The sequence below is a fragment of the Coffea arabica genome, chromosome 4c, assembly GCF_036785885.1.
Source record: "Coffea arabica cultivar ET-39 chromosome 4c, Coffea Arabica ET-39 HiFi, whole genome shotgun sequence".
NCBI classification, from domain to species: Eukaryota; Viridiplantae; Streptophyta; class Magnoliopsida; order Gentianales; family Rubiaceae; genus Coffea; species Coffea arabica.
This window is the reverse complement of record NC_092316.1, coordinates 6,011,581-6,034,015: the sequence shown is the minus strand read 5'-3', so window position 1 is coordinate 6,034,015 and position 22,435 is coordinate 6,011,581. Positions and strand designations below refer to the sequence as shown.

Sequence of the window (22,435 nt, the reverse complement as noted above, 5' to 3'; positions counted from 1 at the left end):
ACATTGCCACGTGTAATGCTAATTTCAGAATTTAAGAGTAATTAATGATAAAATGATCATGAATTAACGGATTAAATTGTTTAGTGGTCAATTATTGACAAAAAATAGTTTGATGACCAAAATATGATTCCGTCAATAGTTTAATAATCGGTGGGATTTTTTGCCCTTAACTTTATAGGTTACTGAAGGGGCTTCCAGTAATTTTACCTTCCTCCTAGAATTTCACACATTGCGACATCGTTTACCCCTAGCATTTATCCCCTGTAAATAGATAAAACCAAAGGAAAATCAGGAAATAATTGTGTCCAAAATTAACACGAGCCCGGAGCCACCAAATATTTTAGAAGTGGAGCAGAAATTTTGTTGGCACCTGACTGAAGAACAATAATACACTGCGACTGCGTGTGTGTGTGTGTGTGTGTGTGGTGTAGGACGACGAGGCTACAGACAGAGGCCCATTAATGGAGACCACCATCTGCAGTCGAGTTGCTCTCTCCCCCAACCCGTTACTCCAGCCCAAACCCGGTATCCAAGCTCCATCTTCTTTCTTCTTCGTTTTATTCATCCTGTTATTGGGGTTACAACCCATAAGAAATAAATTGCTGGCTGAACTGAAATTTCTTTTGATTTTAGAACATGTAGCAACAGGGATGTGATGTTGGTTTGTGGCAATTCTTGGTAAATGGGAACTAATAGTGTCAAACGAATTAAGCTGTAGAAGCCCGGTAATTTGCATGATGAATGTGGAATTTGCTTTGTTTTGTTAGGTAAGTGCTATTGGAGAAGGATTTTTCAGATGATAACTTCAATACTTAGATTTGGGATATAGGTTTATTGGAGATAAACTAATATAATCTGTACTGCTAATGTTATTGAATTTGCTGATTAAAAAGAAATTACTTGAGCATGCAATTGTTTAGTGATTTTATTGTATCACAATTCAGATGTTATAAGTTGAAATAGTATTGTGTGTAGGTATAGTGAGATGGTAATTTTTTCCGTGTGGTTGCAAATATGGGAATTGGAAAGAATCAGACCGAATCTATGTCAAGCTGAAGCTTTGAATCTCGATCAGAGCGGCTATGGTTACTCGTGAGAATATAGATATCTCACTGAATCTAGGCTATGGAAAGGAGAAAAGTTATCTGTCGCATGACTTCTGAACATCTGTTAAAATAGGCCTTTCTTTTGTGAAATGACATCCTTCTTTTTCTGTTTGTGGTTTTAGCTTGCTGCTATTCTTGGAATTTATTAAAATGTAAGCTTACGTATTCTGTGTAATTCTGTGTACTTGCGCTTGTTTCCTTTGTAGTGTTCTTTGTGGCTTGCAAACCTTTGGATACCCTGCTATGTTTTAGGATAATATTCTGGCCCCCTGTCCACATTCCATCTTGTAATTTTGGTTCAAATATTTTTTCTTTTCTCTAGCTAATAAACAACCTCAGCGGCATCCCTATTATCAGTTCCCAATCACTGGGCATTTATGCTATTGGTGGTTAACTTTTTATATGCATGCTGATAGTATTATGGTCCACAGGAGATAAATATTCTCTTCAAAAACAATGGAGAAGCAGGAGCAACTTTATGACAATGCCAATTGCAGGAGCTGGGAAAGGCGCTGGGGTGTTGGATAAGCCTGTCATAGAGAGAACAGCTCCTGGTCGTGAATCAGAATTTGACTTGAGGTCTGGTAGTTTAAACTTGTAACTTTTTTCCATGGTTCGGCAATGTTGTGGCTGTTTTTTTCTTTTGCAGAAGAACATAATTTTTGTTTCTCTCTTTATTCCATACTACTACTTTGACTTTTCCACAACATAGTTGTATCTTGTGTTTCCGAGGTCCTCTTTAGCTCTCTCTCTCTCTCTCTTTAATGTTTTATATTAACTTGGATAAAATATATATATATATATATATACAGTGAGTTGAACAGTTGTATACTATATGGGATAGGACTAAAGAACAAGACGTCTGACACTTACATAGAGCTGAGGGTTTTTGACAGTGTGGTGGAGCTTTCAGACCTGAGTAGTTTGGAATTTTTATTGGGCTTATATAATTTGGCATTCTTCTTGCTATTCATACCATACAGTGCACATCTGGTAGCACTTTCAGCTGTTTAGAGCTGGACTAAAAGAACTACAGCATAAAAAATCAAAGATGTGGTGGTGAGACTTGCTTGCTCTTCATTGACTGAACAACTTGGGGGGAGATGACGCTCTAAGCTGTAGTGGCTTATTTGCTTTAGTGAAAGTTCATTATAGTTTTTGTTGGTCCAAATCTATTTTGAGGTGTTCTCCTTTGCTTTCTATTCTCTACAACTAGCTTCAAGCTGAAAGAAACTGATCTGAAATGGCACTTTTAAAGATTTTTTTCCGAGACGACTGGCTTTTAAAAATATTTAGCATTGGCAACTTTTAAGCAAGGCATATTGTCAACAAGAAATTGTCGAAATTTTATGTATGATTGACAGAGTAAGAGCTAACCAGTGATATATTTATTTTTCTGCTGAAGTGTAACCATAAAATGTCTGGAAAGAAGAGAACAGCTTGAAGAACCTCTTATCATTTCCTGCCATGCGATGCTTGTTGTTTTTTTCATTCTTGTGGATACCTATTGCTAAAATGTCCCTCCCACCTCCCCCTTCTCCCATCAAACAGAGACAGAAAAAGAACAAATAAAAGGGACGGAAAAGTAAAGCCACCAAAAACCTGAATGAATTGGATGATGCCTTTCATTTTGAAAGTGGTGCATGATAGTTGAAATTGGCAGATTCTATAAACAATTAGGGATATGTTGTATGAAGATTACTCCACTTTGTTTTCCAGGAAATCAAGGAAAACGTCTCCGCCTTACCGGGTGCTACTGCACAATGACAATTACAACAAGAGGGAGTATGTTGTGCAAGTGCTAATGAAAGTCATACCTGGGATGACTCTGGACAATGCCGTGAATATCATGCAAGAGGCACATTACAATGGCTTGTCGGTGGTGATAATCTGTGGTCAAGTAGACGCAGAAGACCACTGCATGCAGCTGAGAGGCAACGGCCTCCTGAGCTCAATTGAACCTGCCAGTGGAGGTTGTTGAACATATCAGATTTCATTACTTTGGGGAGTTGTAATGGATCTGCATTACTAGGACTTGCACATGTATATAGAAGCTTGAAAGCTAGCATCTCAATCAGTCGACATGCACTAGGACTTTGAATCTGTAGACCAAGATGAGGGTATCAGTGCCAATATACCAGCTACCCTATCTTAATCTCCTCTCTGTATGAATAATCTATGATCACCTCCCTTATTGGCCATTTGCTGGGGGTTATATATGAGTATTTGGTTCTGAATGAGGCATGCACACGAATATATATATATATTATGATTATGTATTTTCTAAATTCATCGTTAGCTGGCTCATTTGGTCCGTCTACAAAGTTTCGTTTTTTTGGGTCAGCAAACGTACTTTAGTGGAGATGTGAAAATTGAAGCCCAATTCTCTATATGGCAGTTTTCTCCAACTTGTTATTCTTGGATCTCAAAGATTTACTCCCAAAATTTAATTTGGGATAATTGCAGAAACCTCCCTTGAGGTTTCTGACATTTGCATTGACCTCCTCTGTGATTTGAAAAATTATACTGACCTTCCTGAGGTTACTAATCCTTTGCAAATTTAGTCCAAACGATTAAAATATTGTTTTAGGGAATGTAATTAGAATTTTTTACCAAATTTGTCCTTTGTATTACATGTCCAATGAATGACAAAATATTACAAATTAATAAACTTTAAGGAATATAGTTTATAGGCAAATATGCATTATCTATTTAAAGTATCGGCTCTTTATGGGTATTTTACTTTCAAACATTTAATTTAATACAAATATTTACACTCAAATACATATTTGTATTTATTTTCAAATATTTAATTTTTGTTAAATATAAAAACTACCAATCTCTCTTTCATAAAAATATTAATATAACACTTTTTCAATTTTAGTTGCAAACATTTATGTATTTAACATAAATTAAATGATTCAGAATAAAATACCCATAAAGAGCTAATACTTTACTCGTGTAATGGATGAAAACCATAAAAAATTAATACTTTATGGGTCATTTTTTTAAAAAAATATTTAATTTATATTAAATAAATAACTTATCGATTTCCTTTTTTCAAGAATATTACTGTAACACTTTTTGAATTTTACTAACAAACATTGATATATTTATCATAAATTAAATGTTTGAAAGTAAAATATCCGTAAAAAACCGATATTTTAAATGAGTAATGCGTGTTTGTCTATAAAGAGCCGGTAACTATTTAAAGTACCTTTAACATTTAATTTAATACAAATATTTATGCTCAAATACAGACCTGTATTTACTTTCAAATATTTAATTTTTGTTAAATACAAAACCTACCAATCTCTCTTTCATAAAAATATTAATATAACACTTTTTCAATTTTAGTTACAAACATTTATGTATTTAACATTAATTAAATGATTCAGAATAAAATGCACATAAAGAGCGAATACTTTACTCGTGTAATGGATAAAAGTCATAAAAAATTAATACTTTATGGGTCATTTATTTTTTTAAAATAATATTTAATTTATATTAAATAAATAACCTATTGATTTTCTTTTTGCAAGAATATTACTATAACAATTTTTGAATGTTACTTACAAATATTGATATATTTATCATAAATTAAATATTTGAAAATAAAATACTGGTAAAGAGTTGGTACTTTAAATGAGTAATGCGTGTTTGCCCATAAATTATACTCCTTAAAATTTATTAATTGTTAATTGATTTATAGTACTTTGTCATTCATTAGATATGTAGCACAAAGGGCAAATCTGGTACAAAATTCTAATTTCACTTCCTAAAATAATATTTTAATCATTTGGACTAAATTTGTAAAGGATTAGTAACATCAAGGGAGATCAGTATAATTTTTCAAACCACAGAGAAGGTCAGTGCAAATGTCAGAAACCTTAGGAGAGGTTTCTGCAATTATCCCATTTAATTTTATCCCAGCCCAAAAGGAGAGAGTAAAGTATGGCTTGGTTTGGGAGTTTAGGAGAGAAGGAAAAGAAGACACTATGTAAGAAGAATGAGGCCATTCTATCAATACCATATTAATGGGGTCATACTCATATAATTGTTATTTTGTTGCTTATAGTTAAAATACTAATAGGTAACCCAAAAACTTTTTTACTTTTGGGAAAAAAAATTCTCTTTATGGGTAAAAAAAAAAAGGAATTCATCACCCAATTCTTTGCCACTAAAAAAATCTTCAAAATTAAACACACCCGACCCGACCCGTTACTGATCCGACCAGCCGAAAGAAGAGTAGAAGACTCGCTATTGTTCTACTGCCTGATTATTTTCAAAACCCCAACCAAAGCCCCCCTCGCAGTAGAGTACGAAGCTCGGAAAGCAAAGAAACCAAAGACCAAACTCCCCAATCAAATCGGAACTCCGCCCAATTTAGCCCTGCAACAATGTACGGCGGAGGTAGTATCGTTCTATCTTTCTCACTCACGTAGAACACACACTTACAGGCTCAGGCACTCGCTAGCACTGACTTCACTATGTACCGGTTTAAATTTGTTTTATTTACGTGCGTTTTTCTCTGCTATGTATATAAAAAAAAAGATGAGGTATCAGCTATAGTGGTGGACTTAGGCTCACACACTTGCAAAGCTGGTTATGCCGGCGAAGATGCTCCGAAAGCCGTCTTTCCTTCGGTAAGCCATTGCTAGTAGTCTATTTCAGCTCAATATATTCGCGAATTTACTGCATTTATTATCATGATTTTGCAATGTGGCTAGAATTTTACTATTCTGGAGCTGAATTTTTCTCCAAGTTTGAATTTTTTGTTTTACCTTCTTTTGCACCTGATTTATGTTAATCTCATTCGAGTTTCTTCTTAATGTAACCATTAAAGTTTGATTTTGATAGTCGTCGTTCTTCTTTTTCTTTTGGTCCTCGTTTGTTGGATGTGAACATCTTACACTGGGAGATTTTAAAGGTTGGAACGTGGAATCATGGTTACAAGGAACTGAACCTACAGTTTAAGAAAAAAGAACTAACCATAGGACAGACCAACCTAAGAAGTTGATTGTGAACATATACAGGGGGATTAAGTTGTTGTGTTGTTTTACTTTTGCCATTGTGGATAGTGCTAATTTTTCTTCAATTTACTTTCTTTTGGCTCTTTAAGGAGATTTTTTTTGACAAGGCAGTTGAATAAAATGGATTTTATGCATGGAAGGAAAATTGAAGTGCCAACTTGCTATAGATTGCAAGGGGATCTATACTAAAGATTGAAGGTTTAAATGTCGAACATATGGCAGAATTATGGACGTCACTTTTCTGATATTCACCATATTGCTACACGAGGGGTCTTTGAAGGAAAAGGGTCTTGTTTTGGTAAAATGATGCATCAACTATTTGATCATTTATCAGGTTGTTACATTGGTTCTAGAATCTTAATGAAGACTTTTCTTTATCGTGAATGTGAAGCTTGATGGAGATTAAATACAGGATAACTGATGCTTCTAAAACATACTGGTGAATGTAGCGTCTAATGGATGCACAGTAAACAGCTGACATAAGATTTGTATTGTATAAGGTTATTGGATCAATTGATCAAATGGAAGTTGATGAGCCGGATAATCCAGACAAGAATTCTGGATCTGTTCCAGATTCTAAATCCAAGGCTAAGCGAAAGTTATACGTAGGATCCCAAGCCTTGGGATTCCGCCGGGATCACGTGGAGGTCAGTCAGAAGAACATCTTTTAGATAGGTTTTGGCTTGCACGTTCAACCTCTTTTCTTATTGAGCTTGTGATATTCTATTTTCTCAGGTCCTATCTCCAATTAAGGATGGGATAGTTGCTGATTGGGAAATTGTTGAAAGCATATGGGATCATGCCTTCAAGTAATCAAATTTGCGTATTCATTTGGTTCAAATTGTATTCTAAGCATATGGAATCTCTGTGCTGCATCACCTGCTTAGTAGTTACAAGGGATGCAACAATGGTTTGCTTACTAAATGGATCAGACCTTAGCAATAGGGAAAATTTATGAATAGCATATTGGCGGGGAGTAATAGCCAATTCAACTTAAATAATTTCAACACATCCAGCTCTGTTCAAATCTTTAATATTTTGATTCTCATCTTGGAGGTCCTAGATAATATATGTAACTAATCTTGTACTTCTTCTCATCGTCAGACTGATACCACTTTAGTGGAATAATTGTTTTCGTATTCTAGAATTCATTTAGATTTACTAGAAGACAGGAGAAAAGGGGAGCTTTTATGTGCTGGTGTATTGTCTTCAGCTATGGATAAATACATCCCATCCTTTCCATTGTCATGCACTGCTTGTGGAAAAATGTGTTTTTCCTTTTTTCTCTTAATTGTGCATCTCCGCATTGTTTTTGAATGGTACAGCCATCTCTACCATTCAATGAATACTATAATTCATAATTCATACTATCACTTGCTTTGTCATTTGTAGGGAATGCCTCTTGATTGATCCTAAAGAGCATCCCATGCTGCTTGCTGAGCCATGTGCTAATTCTCAACAACAGAGAGAAAAGTGAGATGATAATCAAAAATTCAGAATCCCGTTATGGATCCTTCTTTAGTCCTTTAAATGCCTATATGTTTTATTACTTGCATGACATCTCTCATACATGTGACCTGGAAGGTCCTTTTGCTTCTTGCTCCAAAAGATTAGTGTTAGTAATTTTCTAATATAGTGGTGATGCTTGATTTATAAGTTAAATTTTTCTCATATAATTTTGGGGGGTATGGGTGGATAAGTCTGTCTTTGCAAGGTAAGCTCTGGTTATTTTTGTCTCTCTTCTTTTGAGATTTCAGTCATTTGAGATTTCAGTCATTTGAGATGTAAGTACTTTTCTTCCATTTCCCATTATTTTGAGAGACATAAGAAAGGAGATGGTGGTATTCCATGTGGCTGTCTAAACAAAAATGCTCTTCTCCTTGGGCTCGTAGCACCTAAGTAGATCTGCTGAATTATCCCCTTTTGCCAGTCCTTTTTCCATGTTCTTGTATGCAATACAATGTTTTGTGTTTTTTTTTAAAGTGATTTTAGATTATTTGGTGTCCCTGTGTTGCTTCTATGAGTTAGCTTTTGGAAAAGTTCTGTCTAATCTCCGGCACTAAAGAAACTGACTAGGTATCTGACAGGTCAGCAGAGATTATGTTTGAAAAGTACCAGGTTCCTGCATTGTTCTTGGCTAAAAATGCGGTGAGTTCCTCTATTCAGTTTCCAACTGGTACTTGTAACTATTTATGTCAATCTATGATGAAGTATGCTACAGCCAGTGTTTCCCTTCATAAACTTCCAAGAAATAAATTTGTCTATGTTTTGCTAATTATTGGCTGCTATTTTCAAATGCCTGGTTTCCCTTCATATGCTTTTAAAAAATCATTTTGTCTGTGTTTTGCTAGTTATTCACTGCAATTTTCAAATGCCAGGTTCTTACGGCCTTTGCATCTGGACGTGCAACCTCTTTAGTTGTTGATAGGTAAGAGTTTTCTTATGCATGCCAATTACTTTTACTGTCCATTCAATGCAGTATTTTAAATTCTAGTTTGTGTGATTACCGCACTATCCTACTATATTCCAAGTTAAATTTGTTTACCCATTTCCAAGATGTTGCTTCTATATTTTGCATGCATACTTCTTTCACCTTATTCTCGTCCTTTTCTATGACTCCTGGAGTTCGTAAAAAGTTGCAGACATCAGATATTGGTGTGACAAGTAGTGGTATCTCAGGTGGTTTTGTTAGAAATTGTCTTCGACAAGCACAACCTCTTGATCTATAAATCATTCTTGTCTAGTATTTAGGATCATTTTGAGAAGCGTCATGCAGAGTTTGCTTGAAAAGAATAAGATGTGAACCTTCACTTTCTCAGTCAAATGTTTGCTGGGGAAGAACAAAAACCAGAAAAACAGTCCCATGGTAATTTCAGCATGCAACTCAATCCTAGCTCTGTAAAACTTCTGAGGAATAATTTCTTACTTTAAGTTTTTTCATGCATTTGTAGTCTTTAGAGTGTTTTGCGGAAAACAAAAGAACAATCCCTCAATCTTGTGTTTTCTTTTCTCTTTACTACTGTGCTGGATCATATTCTGTTTTCTACCATAATGAAGTTGCTTTTTTCCTGATTTTTCTTGTCGATCAATTAAATTTTATGCTTATTTGACCTTGATTAAAATGGGCACTTATTGGTTGTGCTAATTGATTCAGTGGCGAGGATCAACTACAGTCGCTCCTGTACATGATGGATATGTACTTCAAAAGGTACTCCTCTTGATCTATGTAGAAACTGCAGATGGATACTAGCACTGACTTTGACCTTACTATGTTGGAGGTTTTTGGTAGTGAGATCATTGTACACCCAACTCCAGTGATCTTCTTTTAACTTTGTTAATGTGTTAATCCATGTCTTTTGTAGCTTTTTTTTGAGCTACTTCTTATGGAATAACTTGGATTTTTAATTGACTAAAACCTTTTTGTCCTGAGTTTCATATTCTGTTGTCCAGTTGTTGTCTAGGAAATTCCCAAAAGGTGTGATGTTTTAAAATTAATTCCCAAAAGATGGTGTTTTTCAAACCTCTTCCCAAAGGGTGAAAAACGTACTTAGTGAATGTGTTGTTTCCTTAAAAGATGCATTCGCATAATACGCTCTTTTATTTGTTTATGCATTTTTTCCCTGGAAGAATACATTTATTGAATTTGTTGTTTAAAAGACGCATTCAGTGAATGCGTTGCTTCAGAACTCTCACTATTTGAGAAATCTTCTTCAAAATTACCACAACTTGGTGATTTACTCGGTTGTTGTCTAGTTGTACTGTTGATTGATATGCACATAGTAACCATTGCAAATGTGAAGGATCCCAATGGTATTGCAACAAATATAGTTTTTCTGATGCTTAAAGCTTTATTGCAGTACATGGTTTGATTTCTGAGTTCCAAAGGTGAAATAGCATTAATACAGGTGGAGCTCTGAGATGAGATATATTGTTGTCAAAGAACTAGTGGTCAGTAAAAAGTGGAGAATTGAAGTTCATTTTTGGGGGGTTGTTTGTAGGCAAAGTCTGAAGAATTGAAATTGTGTGATTCACGTAGCAATAGTTGCATATCTTGCGTGCTAGTTGGCATAAGACGTACACATTCATATGTTTCTGCTGTTTGAATAAACCTGTAAAGCCTTACCTACACTGTTTGCAAGGCTTGTCTGCTTTCAATTTGTTTCTAGTGGATGTCCAATGGTTATACTGGATGAAGTATACATCTGGATATCTAAATTCATTAGATTATTGCAAACAATTAATATGAGCATTTATTTGGATGGAGTATTCCTTTCTAATTTACACCTTCCCAATTCTTGTAAAGATAGCCCAGTTTATAGTTTTCTTCGTCTTTTAGAGATATTTTCTAAGTTTCTATTTTGTTGCATAGGCTGTGGCAACATCTCCTATTGGCGGAGAATTCCTTACTGATTGCTTGATGAAAAGTTTGGAAAGCAAAGGCCTTACTGTGAGTTCTTTCACTGAATGAATAATACTATATGCTCTTAAATATCTGATCATGATTATCTGACTATTCTATCCTTGTACAATCTCTTGGTTCTCCTATTTTCATTTCAGATAAAACCTCGCTACGCATTCAGAAGAAAGGAAATGCGGCCTGGAGAATTTCAGGTGATTTTTCCTGTTATATTATGAATGTTTTTTAACATTTTACCTCTATATCACTACCACAATTGTAGACATTATTCTGCTTCTGGAGAAATTGTTTGGAAATTTCTTCTTCCACCTTCTGCAGTAGATAACTAAATAAGTTGATAGTCTGTACTTAAAATTAACAATAATGTTGCTTTACGTGCTTTATCTTCCCCTTTCTTTGAAGTGATCATCACAATGAACTCCTCCTCAAGCCTTACTAAATGTTGTCTTACAATGTCTTTATTTCATTGTACAGCCTTGCGAAATGCTAATCTGGTCTCCAGAGAACGATCTGCTTTATTTTTTTCTCTAAAAGCTCCACAAATGTGGCTTTTATTTGAGTTTTAACAGGTGTATGGAGTGCAAGCATGAGGTGGCTGTACCTTTAACCTATGCTTATGATGTTAAATAGCAAGTCTTCTTAAAAGCTTAAACAATGGAAAAGCTTACTGGTTATATTTTTGACATTTCCAGTGTGGAATCAAGTGATTACAGATATTTACTATTTTAAATACTTGTGTATGTCATAGGCAAAGCTGTTAAAGTAAATACTAAACAAGGTTGTAAACTGAAGCTAATGTAATTAATTTCTACTTTCTTTTCTCTGAAGGCTTAATATTGTACTGATTTTACTGATTACCATGCTTGTGGTTCTTATTACATTGTATGGATTGTTCATTGAGTCTTACAGACAGTAGATCTTGATTTTCCAAATACAACTGAGAGTTACAAACTCTATTGCCAGGTTACTGACTGACCAAAATCTACATTTATTCTGTACTTGTACCCTTTTTTCTTCTGCTACTGAATGTGGCTTTCTTTTAACAGAGAGTAATTGCTAGTGATATCAAAGAATGTGTATGTCGAGCTCCTGATACTCCATATGATGGTTAGTACTGCTTTGGTGCATTGTTTAAACTTCATTTGATCTTGCATTTATTGACTCATTATTGGGAATAAATATAACCTAGGATAGAAGAGTATAGAAAGTGTGCATACTATTTTTCAGGGGAGTCCCTGTACACAGTAAGAGCCAAGTCTGAGTACTTAGAAAGTGTACATGAACAAGGGCATCTACCAATAATATCACTTGTGAAAATTGCGTAGGGATAGAGCAATCTTTAACATTACTGTATTACAAGTCGTCATGATCCAACAAAAAGGCTAATGCTTCTCTTTAGCACATGCCATAATCTTTTACTTTATTATTTAATCCAGCAGACCCACTGCCAACTTCCTTCCTATCTTTGTTCAGGAATCTGGCTAATGCTTTATAATTAGTTGATCATGTAAGATGTGCTCCTATTTATAGTGGTTTCATCATGTTAATTGTAGTGCAATAACAAAAGCACTTGCAAATAATCTTGGTTTTTTATTCTTTGCAGATAGTTCATACTCGAACATACCAATGACATCTTACGAGCTTCCTGATGGACAGTAAGTTTTGTTATTAAAGCCTTGTTTCTAGCTTGAAAGTTTTTTACAGGATATAGACATTTTTAGAATCTGTAAGTGATACATCTTAATGAGTTGTTCTTGTCCCATTAACTTTTTCATGATTTACCTGGGGTGATATATAATAAGGCCATTGATAATCTAGGTCTTACTGTATCTCATAGCTTTCTCTGTATTTCTATTTTCTTACTGGCACTTCCTTCTCATCTAAGTTCATTGTTTATTAATCCAGGACAATAGAAATTGGAGCCGACAGATTCAAGACACCTGATATTCTTTTCAACCCATCCTTGGCTCAGGTGGTTTTGAAACTTTTTCCTATGCCGCTTTTCCATTTATAATCATGATGTACAAATTTGACTCTTCAGGTTTACATAATCTGCAAGCCTTTTGGAGTATTTTTTTTTTACGTGCTATTATTTTGAGCTTAGTATTATGAGATTTTTGTGCTTTTGCTCAAGGGGGAAGTATAGCATACATGTATCCCAGATTGAAAGAAAAAAATGCATTTTTCTTTGCATTATGCTTTACCTCTCGACTGTCCCTTGTCCCCTATGATTTTCATCATGTTTGTCTTTCACTGACTTGACAAATAGTTTAAGTATCTACATCACATGAAAGTAGCAGAGTATCCTGGGCTTATGTATATTGCACAGCACGAGGTTACTAAGATAATCTAATCCTTGAACAAAAATTATAAATTTGTTTGACCAATTCTCCTCCCTAAGAGTTGAAGCTTATAGCTAGATTTGTAATTTTATATTTTTCAACCTCAAATGTTCTTCCAATTGGATTTAGTTATTTTCATGTTCTCAGAACATGTGGAGCTTGTCGTGACATATGCAAGTTAAACTTTTACCTTTCTTCTCTGCTTTGAAATTCAAGCGTCATATTCTTAAGTATGCAGATCTCTTAAACCGTGCACGGTTGGAGAATCATAGCTCAAATTTTTTGGCTCAACATGGATATCCTTTTCTTGGCCAGGCTTTTAGGACTTTATTAATTGCCATTGGAAAATAAAGATGGTCTGAAAATGCACATGTAGCAAAGAATAAGTAAGTGCTTGTGGCAGTTTCCTGCTCTAGCCTTTAAGAGGTCTTTCTCATCATTTGTTGGAACATTCATTGTCCAATAAATCTTGCTTATAAAGACAAGAAGCGATGAGGTTTGCTGCTATATTAGACTTGTTTAGCACTGACCGGAATTGCCTAAACATACGCCTCATTGCATGGGCTACTTTTAGAGACCTTTATGCTGATGAGTTTAGATTAACTAATATACTGTCTTGGTTCAAATTATCAAATAACTAGAGAAACAAATGATGCATTTTGACAAATGATGCTGATGAGTTTTTTTGACAAATGATGCATTTTGAATTCTCTTGATTGCTTTTGGTTTGATTTGAAATTCCATTTATTGACATGATCTAATCTGTCAGACTATTCCTGGTATGGAGAATTTTGCCGAGACTGCTCCTTCTGTTTGTGGCCTGCCACAAATGGTAATTCCTGTCATTTTGCACTTTTATCCATGAGCTGGGGATCTAGCTACCATTATTCTCTTTTTACTTTTACAATATATCCTTCTAAAATTCTTCAGGTCTTGGAGAGCATAAATAAGTGTGATGTGGATATTAGGAGAGAACTCTTCAGCAGTATACTGGTAAATTTTCAACCCTTCAATGTGAATAAGTACCTTAATTACACCAAAATGTATAAGGCTGTTATCTAGACTTTTTTTTTCTGTCGACAATAAATTATTTTTTCCCCTGTTGGTTATCAAAAATCTCTGCAATTTTAGTGAGGTAAACCTTGTATGTAGTGCTTCATTGCAGCTGTTCCCCTTTTTCCTTGGATTTCCAGCTTCCCATATATTCTCTTCATAGTATTTATGCATAATTGGCTGCGTCCCAATAAATTTGCCTCTCTCCACGAACTCAGACATCTTACTTAATTCCTACTTTTTCACTCTGATGATATTCCTATAGTAGCGGGATATTATTTTTTGTCCTTTTTTCAGTGCAGATGCACATCAAGGATTCCTGCTGTTATATTTAGGTTTTGCTAACTTCTTTTTAAGCTTGTTTTAGCTCAATGACTCTTAAAAGATGATGTCTTCCACTCCAGTTTATGTTCTGTCCCCCAGATCATTGTATTTGCATAGTTACCTTTTGTGTTGTCTTTAGGAAACATATCTTGTACTTAGAAGAGTGGATCATATAGTATCTGATTTGATTTCAACCTTACACAGCTTGCTGGTGGCACTGCATCCATGCAACAGTTAAAGGAACGGCTGGAGAAAGACTTGCTAGAGGTAGGTTTTTTTCAGTCAGATTTCTGTATTTAAAAGAAAAAGAAGTCCTTGTTCTGGTACTCTCCCCAAAAGAGGAGAGGGAAAATAAAAAGGAAACTCAGAAGCCCAAAGTTGTGTGATGAAGGAAAAGATGAAAGAAAGGGAAGGAAGAAAAGATCAGATATGTGGCTATCTAGTTATTTCTGACATCAAATGCTTAATGTTGAGAGAATGCACAGCTTATTGCAACGTGATGATTCAAGTTTGTCCAGTGGTTTTAGTTAATGCTTGAGATTTTTCTTATGTCTGGGTCTACCGTTTGCAGGAATCTCCTCAAGCTGCTAGAGTGAAAGTTTTGGCAAGTGGAAATGCAACAGAAAGGAGATTCAGGTAGACTAACTTGCTTGATGGGAAAAAATTTTTTTTAAAAAAAATGAAAAATGGAAATCAATGTGTTCTATCTTCTGCATTTGTAGATGGGTGGATGTAGATTGCTGTTGTCCTTTCCTTCCCATGTTATTTTCATTTCTTCTAGAACCAAATTTTCAGGTTGAACATTGGGAATTGTTATATAAATCGGCATCTCTTTGGGAGGCGGCTCAATAGAAAAGCCATTAGGTTACAGCATTGATGTTACGTGTCACTTAGGAATTCGCCATATCGAGAGGGTAAATCATGTTGGTAACTGGCAGATATGCTTTTGTTTCATTCCTGTATTCCTTGCCTCAGTGCTTCCTCCAAAGCTGCATGTTTAGACCAAATTGCTTCTGTTTTATGATTGAACTTGAAGAGGATATTTCTTTGCATTCATGTTAGCATCCTACGCGTTGACTAACTCGTCGCATTCAGTGTTTGGATAGGTGGGAGTATATTGGCGTCGCTTGGATCCTTTCAGCAAATGTGGTTTTCAAAGTCTGAGTAAGCTTTGACATCCACTCCACCTTTCAATATTCAACTTTTCTCCTTTTTTCTCCCCATATTCAATCCGTTTTGTCTCTTGATTAACAGGTTCGAGGAACATGGAGCTTCTTATGTTCAAAGAAAATGCCCGTAAAAGTACTTGACTGGTGCGGACAATTATCACATTAGACAGAAATTCATGGAGCTGACTTCACTTTGATTAGTTTGCTGACGGTATGGGTTGCTCGGTTTTAATATCCTGCTCTATAGGCGCCCAAACAATGTACTATATATATACTGTACCTCTCGCGGATCGTTGCTAATGTTGTATAATTATGTTACCTAGTGGGGATTATAATATCCTCCGTTTGGGGCTCGTGTAGCAACATTATTGACGTGCTATCTAAGTGACCATGAAGAATTTTACGCTCGCAGACATTTTAAAACTTGGGGTGATTTGTTGCTGTCTTCCAGGATTACTTAGTGAAAGAGGGATTAAATTTCTGCGTGTTAAATTTAATACTCCCTCCGTCCCACTTTGATAGTCCTGTTTCTTTTTTCACACAGTTTAAGAAAAAGTAGTTAACTTTGTTGGAAAAGTAAATTTAGATTGCTATTTTTCTAAAATACCCTCATATTAAATATGGTGCAACTTTATGGGAATTTGAATTGATGGTAAAAAAAGAATAACTCTTATTAAATGGGGTAGGTTTATAGTAATAATTACTTACATTGAATAAGGGTATTTTAGAAAAATTAAAATACAATTACATTCTTCAATTGGAAAGTGGATTACACTTTGGGACAGATGAAAAAGGAATATAGGACTATCAAAATGGGACGGAGGGAGTAAAAGTCTGAAATGATTTGGTGCAAGTGCAGCCTTGGAAAGCTAAAAGCTATTTCCCCCAACAACTAAAAATGTACTAATGGTCATGCTCTGATTCCAACATCTAAGCAGCTGTCATTTTATTTCCAATGCAAGTCAATATTCTTAGTAGTTAAAACCTCTTCCGTCTTCTACTGCTTTAAAATTGGTTTTGAGCATTCTTGGCTCTGGTCAAAGCTGGACAAACAAGAACACGTGGCTCTTCCTTAGATTGGCAAGTGTGGTAAAGAGGAACAGAAAAAATGCAACATATATATATATATATATATATATATATATATATATAATGCAAGGACATGGTTGGATAATAAACGAAAAAAAGAACTAACTTTTTTTTTGTTTTTTCTTTTTTCGGATTATATGGGAGTGTTTGGATAGCAAAAATATCTCAAATTGCTTGTATCATAAACACATTTTTCAACCCACCTTTTTATATTTCCAATCATCTTTTTATCTCACATACATCACATCACAAAAAATGCTACAATAATTATTTTAAATAATATAATCCCTTTCTTGGCTATGGTCGAAGCTGGACAAATAAGAACATGTGGCTCTTCCTTTAGATAGGTAAGTGTTGTAAGAGGAACATAAAAAATGCAACATCTTCCCAAAAAAATATATACACACACGCACACGAGGACATGGCTTGATAATAATATGTTAGGTTAATATTTTTTTGAAGAAAAATATAAAGAGAATTAACTCTTTTTCATTTTTTTTTAGATTCTATTGTTGATATGAATAATCACTTTCTTGATTATGATCGGAGCATGACATATAAGAATACGTGGCTCTTCCTTAGATAGGCAAGTGTTGCAAGAGAAACAGGAAAAAATGCAACATCTTCCCCAAAATATACATACATACATACATATATATATATATATATATATATATATATATATATATACTAGTTTGTTGGGGCATCATGCGATGCATGATGTTGCCCAGATGAAAGTCATAAAAAAAAAAAATTTGTGGCTATAAAGAATGGAAGAGTATTTATCGATTAGTGATGCTTGTAAAATAATCAGAGAAAATCCAAATAAATTTCTGAGGAGTAATAATTTTTGAAAAAACAATTTTGCTTAACGATACTTAATTAAAACCTAGACAATTAAGGTATTGGACGTGGTCACTAAGAATAATTTAAATGGTATTTGAATAGCATCTATTGGCTCAACAAAACTGATTCATTAGGAAACCAAATAGGAAGAGGGAATCAGCAGACAGCTAATTTGGAATTTTCTTATTTTGGCAGGTAATTTACTATCCAAGTATTCATAAATTGGAGGATTTATTTGAGTGCAAGACACTTACTTCTAATACATTACAGTTTGTAAGTTGCAATCATCTGGGAGATGCAATCTCATAGTTGAGAAATCAATGGAAGATTGAAAAGAAAAATTTGACAATACAAATAGTTAGACATTAAATAGGACAGTTTATGAGACTAAATTATTGTATTTCAGGAGCTGTTTTAAAGACTATAAGTCTTTTTTTTTTTGGGAAAACTGAGATATATAAGTTTAATTTATACATGTCACTAACGATAAGATCTAGTTTTTTTTAATTCATTAGTAAAATATTCAAAGGAGTAACTTTTCTATGCTAAAGTTTTACTTTAATGCAAAAAGATGAGTTTAATCATGTATATTATTTCATGCAACTATTAAACAGATAAAAAAAAATATCAGGTTTAAGCATAGCATTAGAGGTTCAAATGCCAAGGATTGAGGAAAATTAACTCGAAACTTGGAGCTTTTATGTGAATTCACGGAAGGCAATAGTTTATAATATATGTGCATACATTTTGGTAGTTCGTACATTAGCAAAAGCTGTTTACTATAGTGTACAAGACATGCAACTTCAGAAACTCCTAATTGCTTCCACGTAAGCTAACAACACCATCGTATCTGTCTAACACCCAAACATCAAGGTGAAATTCCATAATTAACCACCTACTGATGGTGCCCACACGGGACCATCACTTCTTATGAGATATCAGCCAACTCCCCTTTTTTATACGTCTTAGGATATATATATATGTGATGACTTGGCAATAATCTCTTAGGTTAATATTTTTTCTCCAGAAAAAATATAAAATGGATTAACTCTTTTTGGCTTTTTCTTTTTTGGATTATATTGTTCATACGGATAATGACATTCTTGCCTGCATTACTGCGTATAAGGTTTTCCCTTCGTTTCAATTTACTTCGCAGCAACTGCCCTGCCATACTGCATTATTTGCCGATTGCCAATGATAGTCCATCCTTCAGGCATCTGGAGATCTCACTAAATTCAGTACTTATTGGTCTCGGCAAATGCAAGGTTAACCTTGCCCAGACGTAATTTTTTTACAGGAATAATTTCAGAAATCTCCCTTGAGGTTTGTGGCAATTTCACTTAGCACCTTTAAACTTTAAAAAATCACTTGCCTTCCTTATTTTTAACTTTTTTGTAACATTGCCAACCCATTTCAAATATATTATTAAAAAAAACTCATTTGTAGATAGAGAATATAATTTCATTTCAGTATTGCCCTTCTCTTGTGAACCATTTTGTTGACATAACAAAACCAGTTAATCTCTTAACTTTTGAACACTTGGCCGATGTATTTTTTAGTTAGGAATTGCAAGGTGTTAACAAGGTTGAAAGACCTATTAATAATTTTCGTGTTAACAAGAAACATACTAAAAATTTAAAAATCTAAGTAAAGATAGACAGAGGGAAGAGAGATCACTTGCACCAACCATCTTTGCACTCAACCGACAAGAAAAAAGATAAAAGCATCAAGTAGAAAGATTGTGAATAGCTCAAAAAGAAAGAATGTGAATAAAACAACAGGAGTTTCGACTCTGGAGTTTCTCTGCAGCACAAATAAAAAACCAGGCAAACAACAAGAAGGGATTCACAAGAAATCACGAAAGAACAAGAAGACAAGCTTTGCACGAGGCTTCATTAACAAATGGTTTGTCCGGTGGATAGTGAAATTATCTCAAATAATAATATTTTGCTTTCATCATAAACATATTTTTCAACACATCTTTTTATATTTTCAATCACCTTTTTATCCCACATACATCACATCACAAACAATATTACAGTAATTATGCTAAATAATGTTTCAAATAATATCCTATCCAAACAGTTAGATCTCGGATCTGTTACTGGACGTACTAGCCACACTTTAAAATCAACAAGTTGATTTCCTAATCAAACATCCAAACTCGAAAGCTAAAATACTACTATAATCAAGGTCGAAAAATGAATGAAAATTAATCCATTGCGTTAACCAAGCCCAATCCATGCATTGCCACCAATACCCAAACTCCTGAAAAAGAAAAGAAAAAGGAAAATGTCAAGAGGATTAACTTTAGAGAGCGGGTTTCATGCTTCTTTCAAACTTTAAATGCTCCTCTTGTTCTCATCCTCAACAGGAAACAACCCTGACCTGAGGACCCCCCAACCCTTCCCCCGTCCTTTCCCTGCCCCTCCTTTGCCTTACGTCCTTTACTTAAGCCCCATTCCCAGCTCTCACTTTAACTCACTCCTCTGAACCTATCAAGAACACAACAACGACGACTACATGGCTCAAACTCCAAGCCCCATTCTCTCCTTCTTCTTAGTTCTCGCTCTCTTGCTTTCCTTTACCTCTGTTTCGAATTCCATTCGTGATCATCAACACAACAGCTACCAAATTTTTGATGTTTCAGCCGTTATCCAAAAAACCCATCAAGTTTTCACTCAAACCCCACAAGCCCAGCAGGAAGAAGAAGCTAAGCCTACCATCACTGCCACCGCACAACATAACTCTTCGGTTCTCTCATTTTCACTGCACCCAAGGGCTTCCGTGAAAAAACCGCAGCACAAAGATTATTCTTCCCTCACGCGCGCCCGTATCGCCCGTGACTCGGCCCAAGTTAACTCTCTCAACTCCAAGCTCGAGTTCGCTCTCTCCGGCTACACCCAAGCGGACCTCAAACCGGTTCCGACCGCCGTCCAACCGGAGGACCTGGAGACGCCGTTAACTTCCGGGGTAAGTCAGGGAAGCGGAGAGTACTTTGCCCGTATGGGCGTGGGTCGACCAGGCAGATCATACTACATGGTTATCGACACCGGAAGCGACCTCAGCTGGCTCCAATGCCAGCCCTGCGCCGACTGCTACCAACAAACCGACCCGATGTTCGACCCGAGTTCGTCATCGACTTACCGAACCGTTTCTTGCTCCGCACAGGAATGCTCGCAGCTCCAGATTTCAGGGTGTAGTGATGGGAAGTGTATTTATCAGATTAATTACGGGGATGGGTCCTACACGATGGGGGATTTAGCTACTGATACGGTGTCGTTTGGGAACTCGGGTTCGGTTAGTGACGTACCCATCGGATGCGGGCATGATAATGTGGGCTTGTTTGTTGGTGCGGCTGGCTTAGTTGGACTGGCTCGAGCCCCTTTATCATTGCCTGGCCGACTGAGAGCGACGTCGTTTTCTTACTGTTTAGTGAACCGCGACTCCAGCTCGTCTTCGACTCTGGATTTTAACTCAGCCCCACCCGGTGACTCAGTCTTTGCTTCGATGGTTAGAAACCCCAAACTGGATCTATTTTATTACCTGGACATGGTCGGGATAAATGTCGGCGGCGAGACTCTATCGATTCCGGCGTCGGTTTTCCAGGTGGACGGAAATGGGCGCGGAGGAGTTATAGTTGACTCGGGAACGGCTGTGACTCGGTTGAATACACAGGCGTATAACGCGCTGCGCGATGCGTTTAAGAAGTACGCATCAGATTTGCCTTCGTCCAGTGGGTTCTCTTTGTTCGACACGTGTTATGATTTTTCATCAGTCGGCGGTTCGGTGAGGGTTCCAACGGTGTCTTTTTTGTTTGCGAGTGGGAAGAGGCTGTCATTGAAGCCGAGTAATTACTTGGTGCCGGTTGATGGGCGGGGGAAATTTTGTTTGGCATTTGCTCCGACGAGTTCACTGTCCATTATCGGTAATGTGCAGCAGCAAGGGACACGTGTCAGTTTCGACCTGGCTAACAGGCAGTTTGGTTTTAGCCCCAATAAATGTTAGTAGTACATTTGGTGCAAATATTTAGTGTTTAAATTTCAATCGTAATTATAAGCTGGTAATTGCAGATTTAAGGTTTACCCAAAAAAAAAAAAAAAAAAAAAAAAAGAAAAAGCTTTCCAGAATTAAAGTTGGAAACTGTGAGGAGTGAGGAGGAGTATACATACTTTAATTGTTAGTATGGGTGGACATTAATTGTGTGTAAATGTTGATGGACCTGTGGTGGATGGAAATGGTCCCACCATTTCCACCTATGAAATTAATACTGCAAGTTATAAATTTTGTAGTTCCTCGCCTCAGTGGTAGTTGCTTGATTTGGAAATGCACAAAATTTGATTGCAGAAGAGAAATTGCTTTTGTTGTTTAAATTAGAGAAAGAATACGCAAGAGAATAGATTCCCAACATTTACACCATTCACTTGTTTTGGCCTAAGCTTACCTTAATCTTCATGCTACTTGAAAAATCTCTTTTCCCTCGTGCTCATAAAAATTACTGATGTACTGTTGAGATTTCGGACCTCTTAAGCAAAAGAATCAAAATGGAAGAAAAAATAATAATAAAGCTTTCCCTCAACTTTGCGATTGTGCCATTATTATTATTATTATAATTCTCCATCCTTGTAATAGATTCTATGACACATCCAAGACTAGTGTGATTGTGTCATTGTTTTTTTTTTTAAAACGGTAAAATTTTTATAACCTAATTTAGAGGAAAGGGAGAGGGACTCAACGTGAGTCCGAGATCTCATCGAAGAAAGCTAATTAAGTCAGTCTGTCACATAAAGTGGTAGTTAGTGGGAGATCAAGGGTCTCTACCAAGACTGGTGGTGACCACCAGGCCTACAACTTTTGCTTTGCTAATCTCTAATATGGACACAGGACAGTGATGGAAAAAGAAGACAAGGACTTCTGATAACCATATATATATATATATAGATTTTTGTACACAATATTGTATTATTGTGTACGCCACAGCAACTTGGTACAATGAATTGCATTCATGCATTCAGCTTTTCTTTCGAGATGTTTGTATTTGTGTTTTTTGTGAGGG

General features: G+C 35.7%; 3 protein-coding genes across 5 annotated transcripts; all 3 read left to right on the top strand.

The window, feature by feature from the left end:
* Window positions 1-322: 322 nt before the first annotated feature.
* Window positions 323-3,343, top strand: LOC113738370 (ATP-dependent Clp protease adapter protein CLPS1, chloroplastic). Its single transcript, XM_027265544.2, has 3 exons — window positions 323-525; window positions 1,538-1,685; window positions 2,826-3,343. The coding sequence occupies exons 1-3, from the start codon at window positions 462-464 to the stop codon at window positions 3,085-3,087; spliced, it is 474 nt and encodes a 157-aa protein (XP_027121345.1). The 5' UTR covers window positions 323-461; the 3' UTR covers window positions 3,088-3,343.
* Window positions 3,344-5,380: 2,037 nt separating this feature from the next.
* Window positions 5,381-15,851, top strand: LOC113738668 (actin-related protein 4-like). Of its 3 annotated transcripts, XM_072045740.1 has the most exons (21): window positions 5,381-5,519; window positions 5,661-5,752; window positions 6,640-6,786; window positions 6,875-6,948; window positions 7,532-7,612; window positions 8,227-8,287; window positions 8,518-8,567; window positions 8,808-8,821; window positions 9,301-9,347; window positions 10,509-10,586; window positions 10,697-10,750; window positions 11,466-11,519; window positions 11,603-11,663; window positions 12,160-12,211; window positions 12,462-12,528; window positions 13,668-13,730; window positions 13,829-13,891; window positions 14,480-14,542; window positions 14,847-14,911; window positions 15,371-15,439; window positions 15,530-15,851. In XM_072045740.1, the coding sequence occupies exons 1-21, from the start codon at window positions 5,507-5,509 to the stop codon at window positions 15,573-15,575; spliced, it is 1,314 nt and encodes a 437-aa protein (XP_071901841.1). In that variant the 5' UTR covers window positions 5,381-5,506; the 3' UTR covers window positions 15,576-15,851. The 3 variants fall into 3 exon arrangements, with proteins under 3 accessions (XP_071901841.1, XP_071901839.1, XP_071901840.1); XM_072045738.1 differs by lacking the exons at window positions 8,808-8,821; window positions 10,697-10,750; window positions 11,466-11,519; ... (7 more) ...; window positions 15,371-15,439; window positions 15,530-15,851 and having other exon boundaries at window positions 9,294-9,347; XM_072045739.1 differs by lacking the exons at window positions 8,808-8,821; window positions 9,301-9,347; window positions 10,697-10,750; ... (8 more) ...; window positions 15,371-15,439; window positions 15,530-15,851.
* Window positions 15,852-19,357: 3,506 nt separating this feature from the next.
* LOC113739721 (protein ASPARTIC PROTEASE IN GUARD CELL 1-like) lies at window positions 19,358-21,670 on the top strand. Its single transcript, XM_072045737.1, has one exon. The coding sequence runs from the start codon at window positions 19,903-19,905 to the stop codon at window positions 21,385-21,387; it is 1,485 nt and encodes a 494-aa protein (XP_071901838.1). The 5' UTR covers window positions 19,358-19,902; the 3' UTR covers window positions 21,388-21,670.
* Window positions 21,671-22,435: the final 765 nt, after the last annotated feature.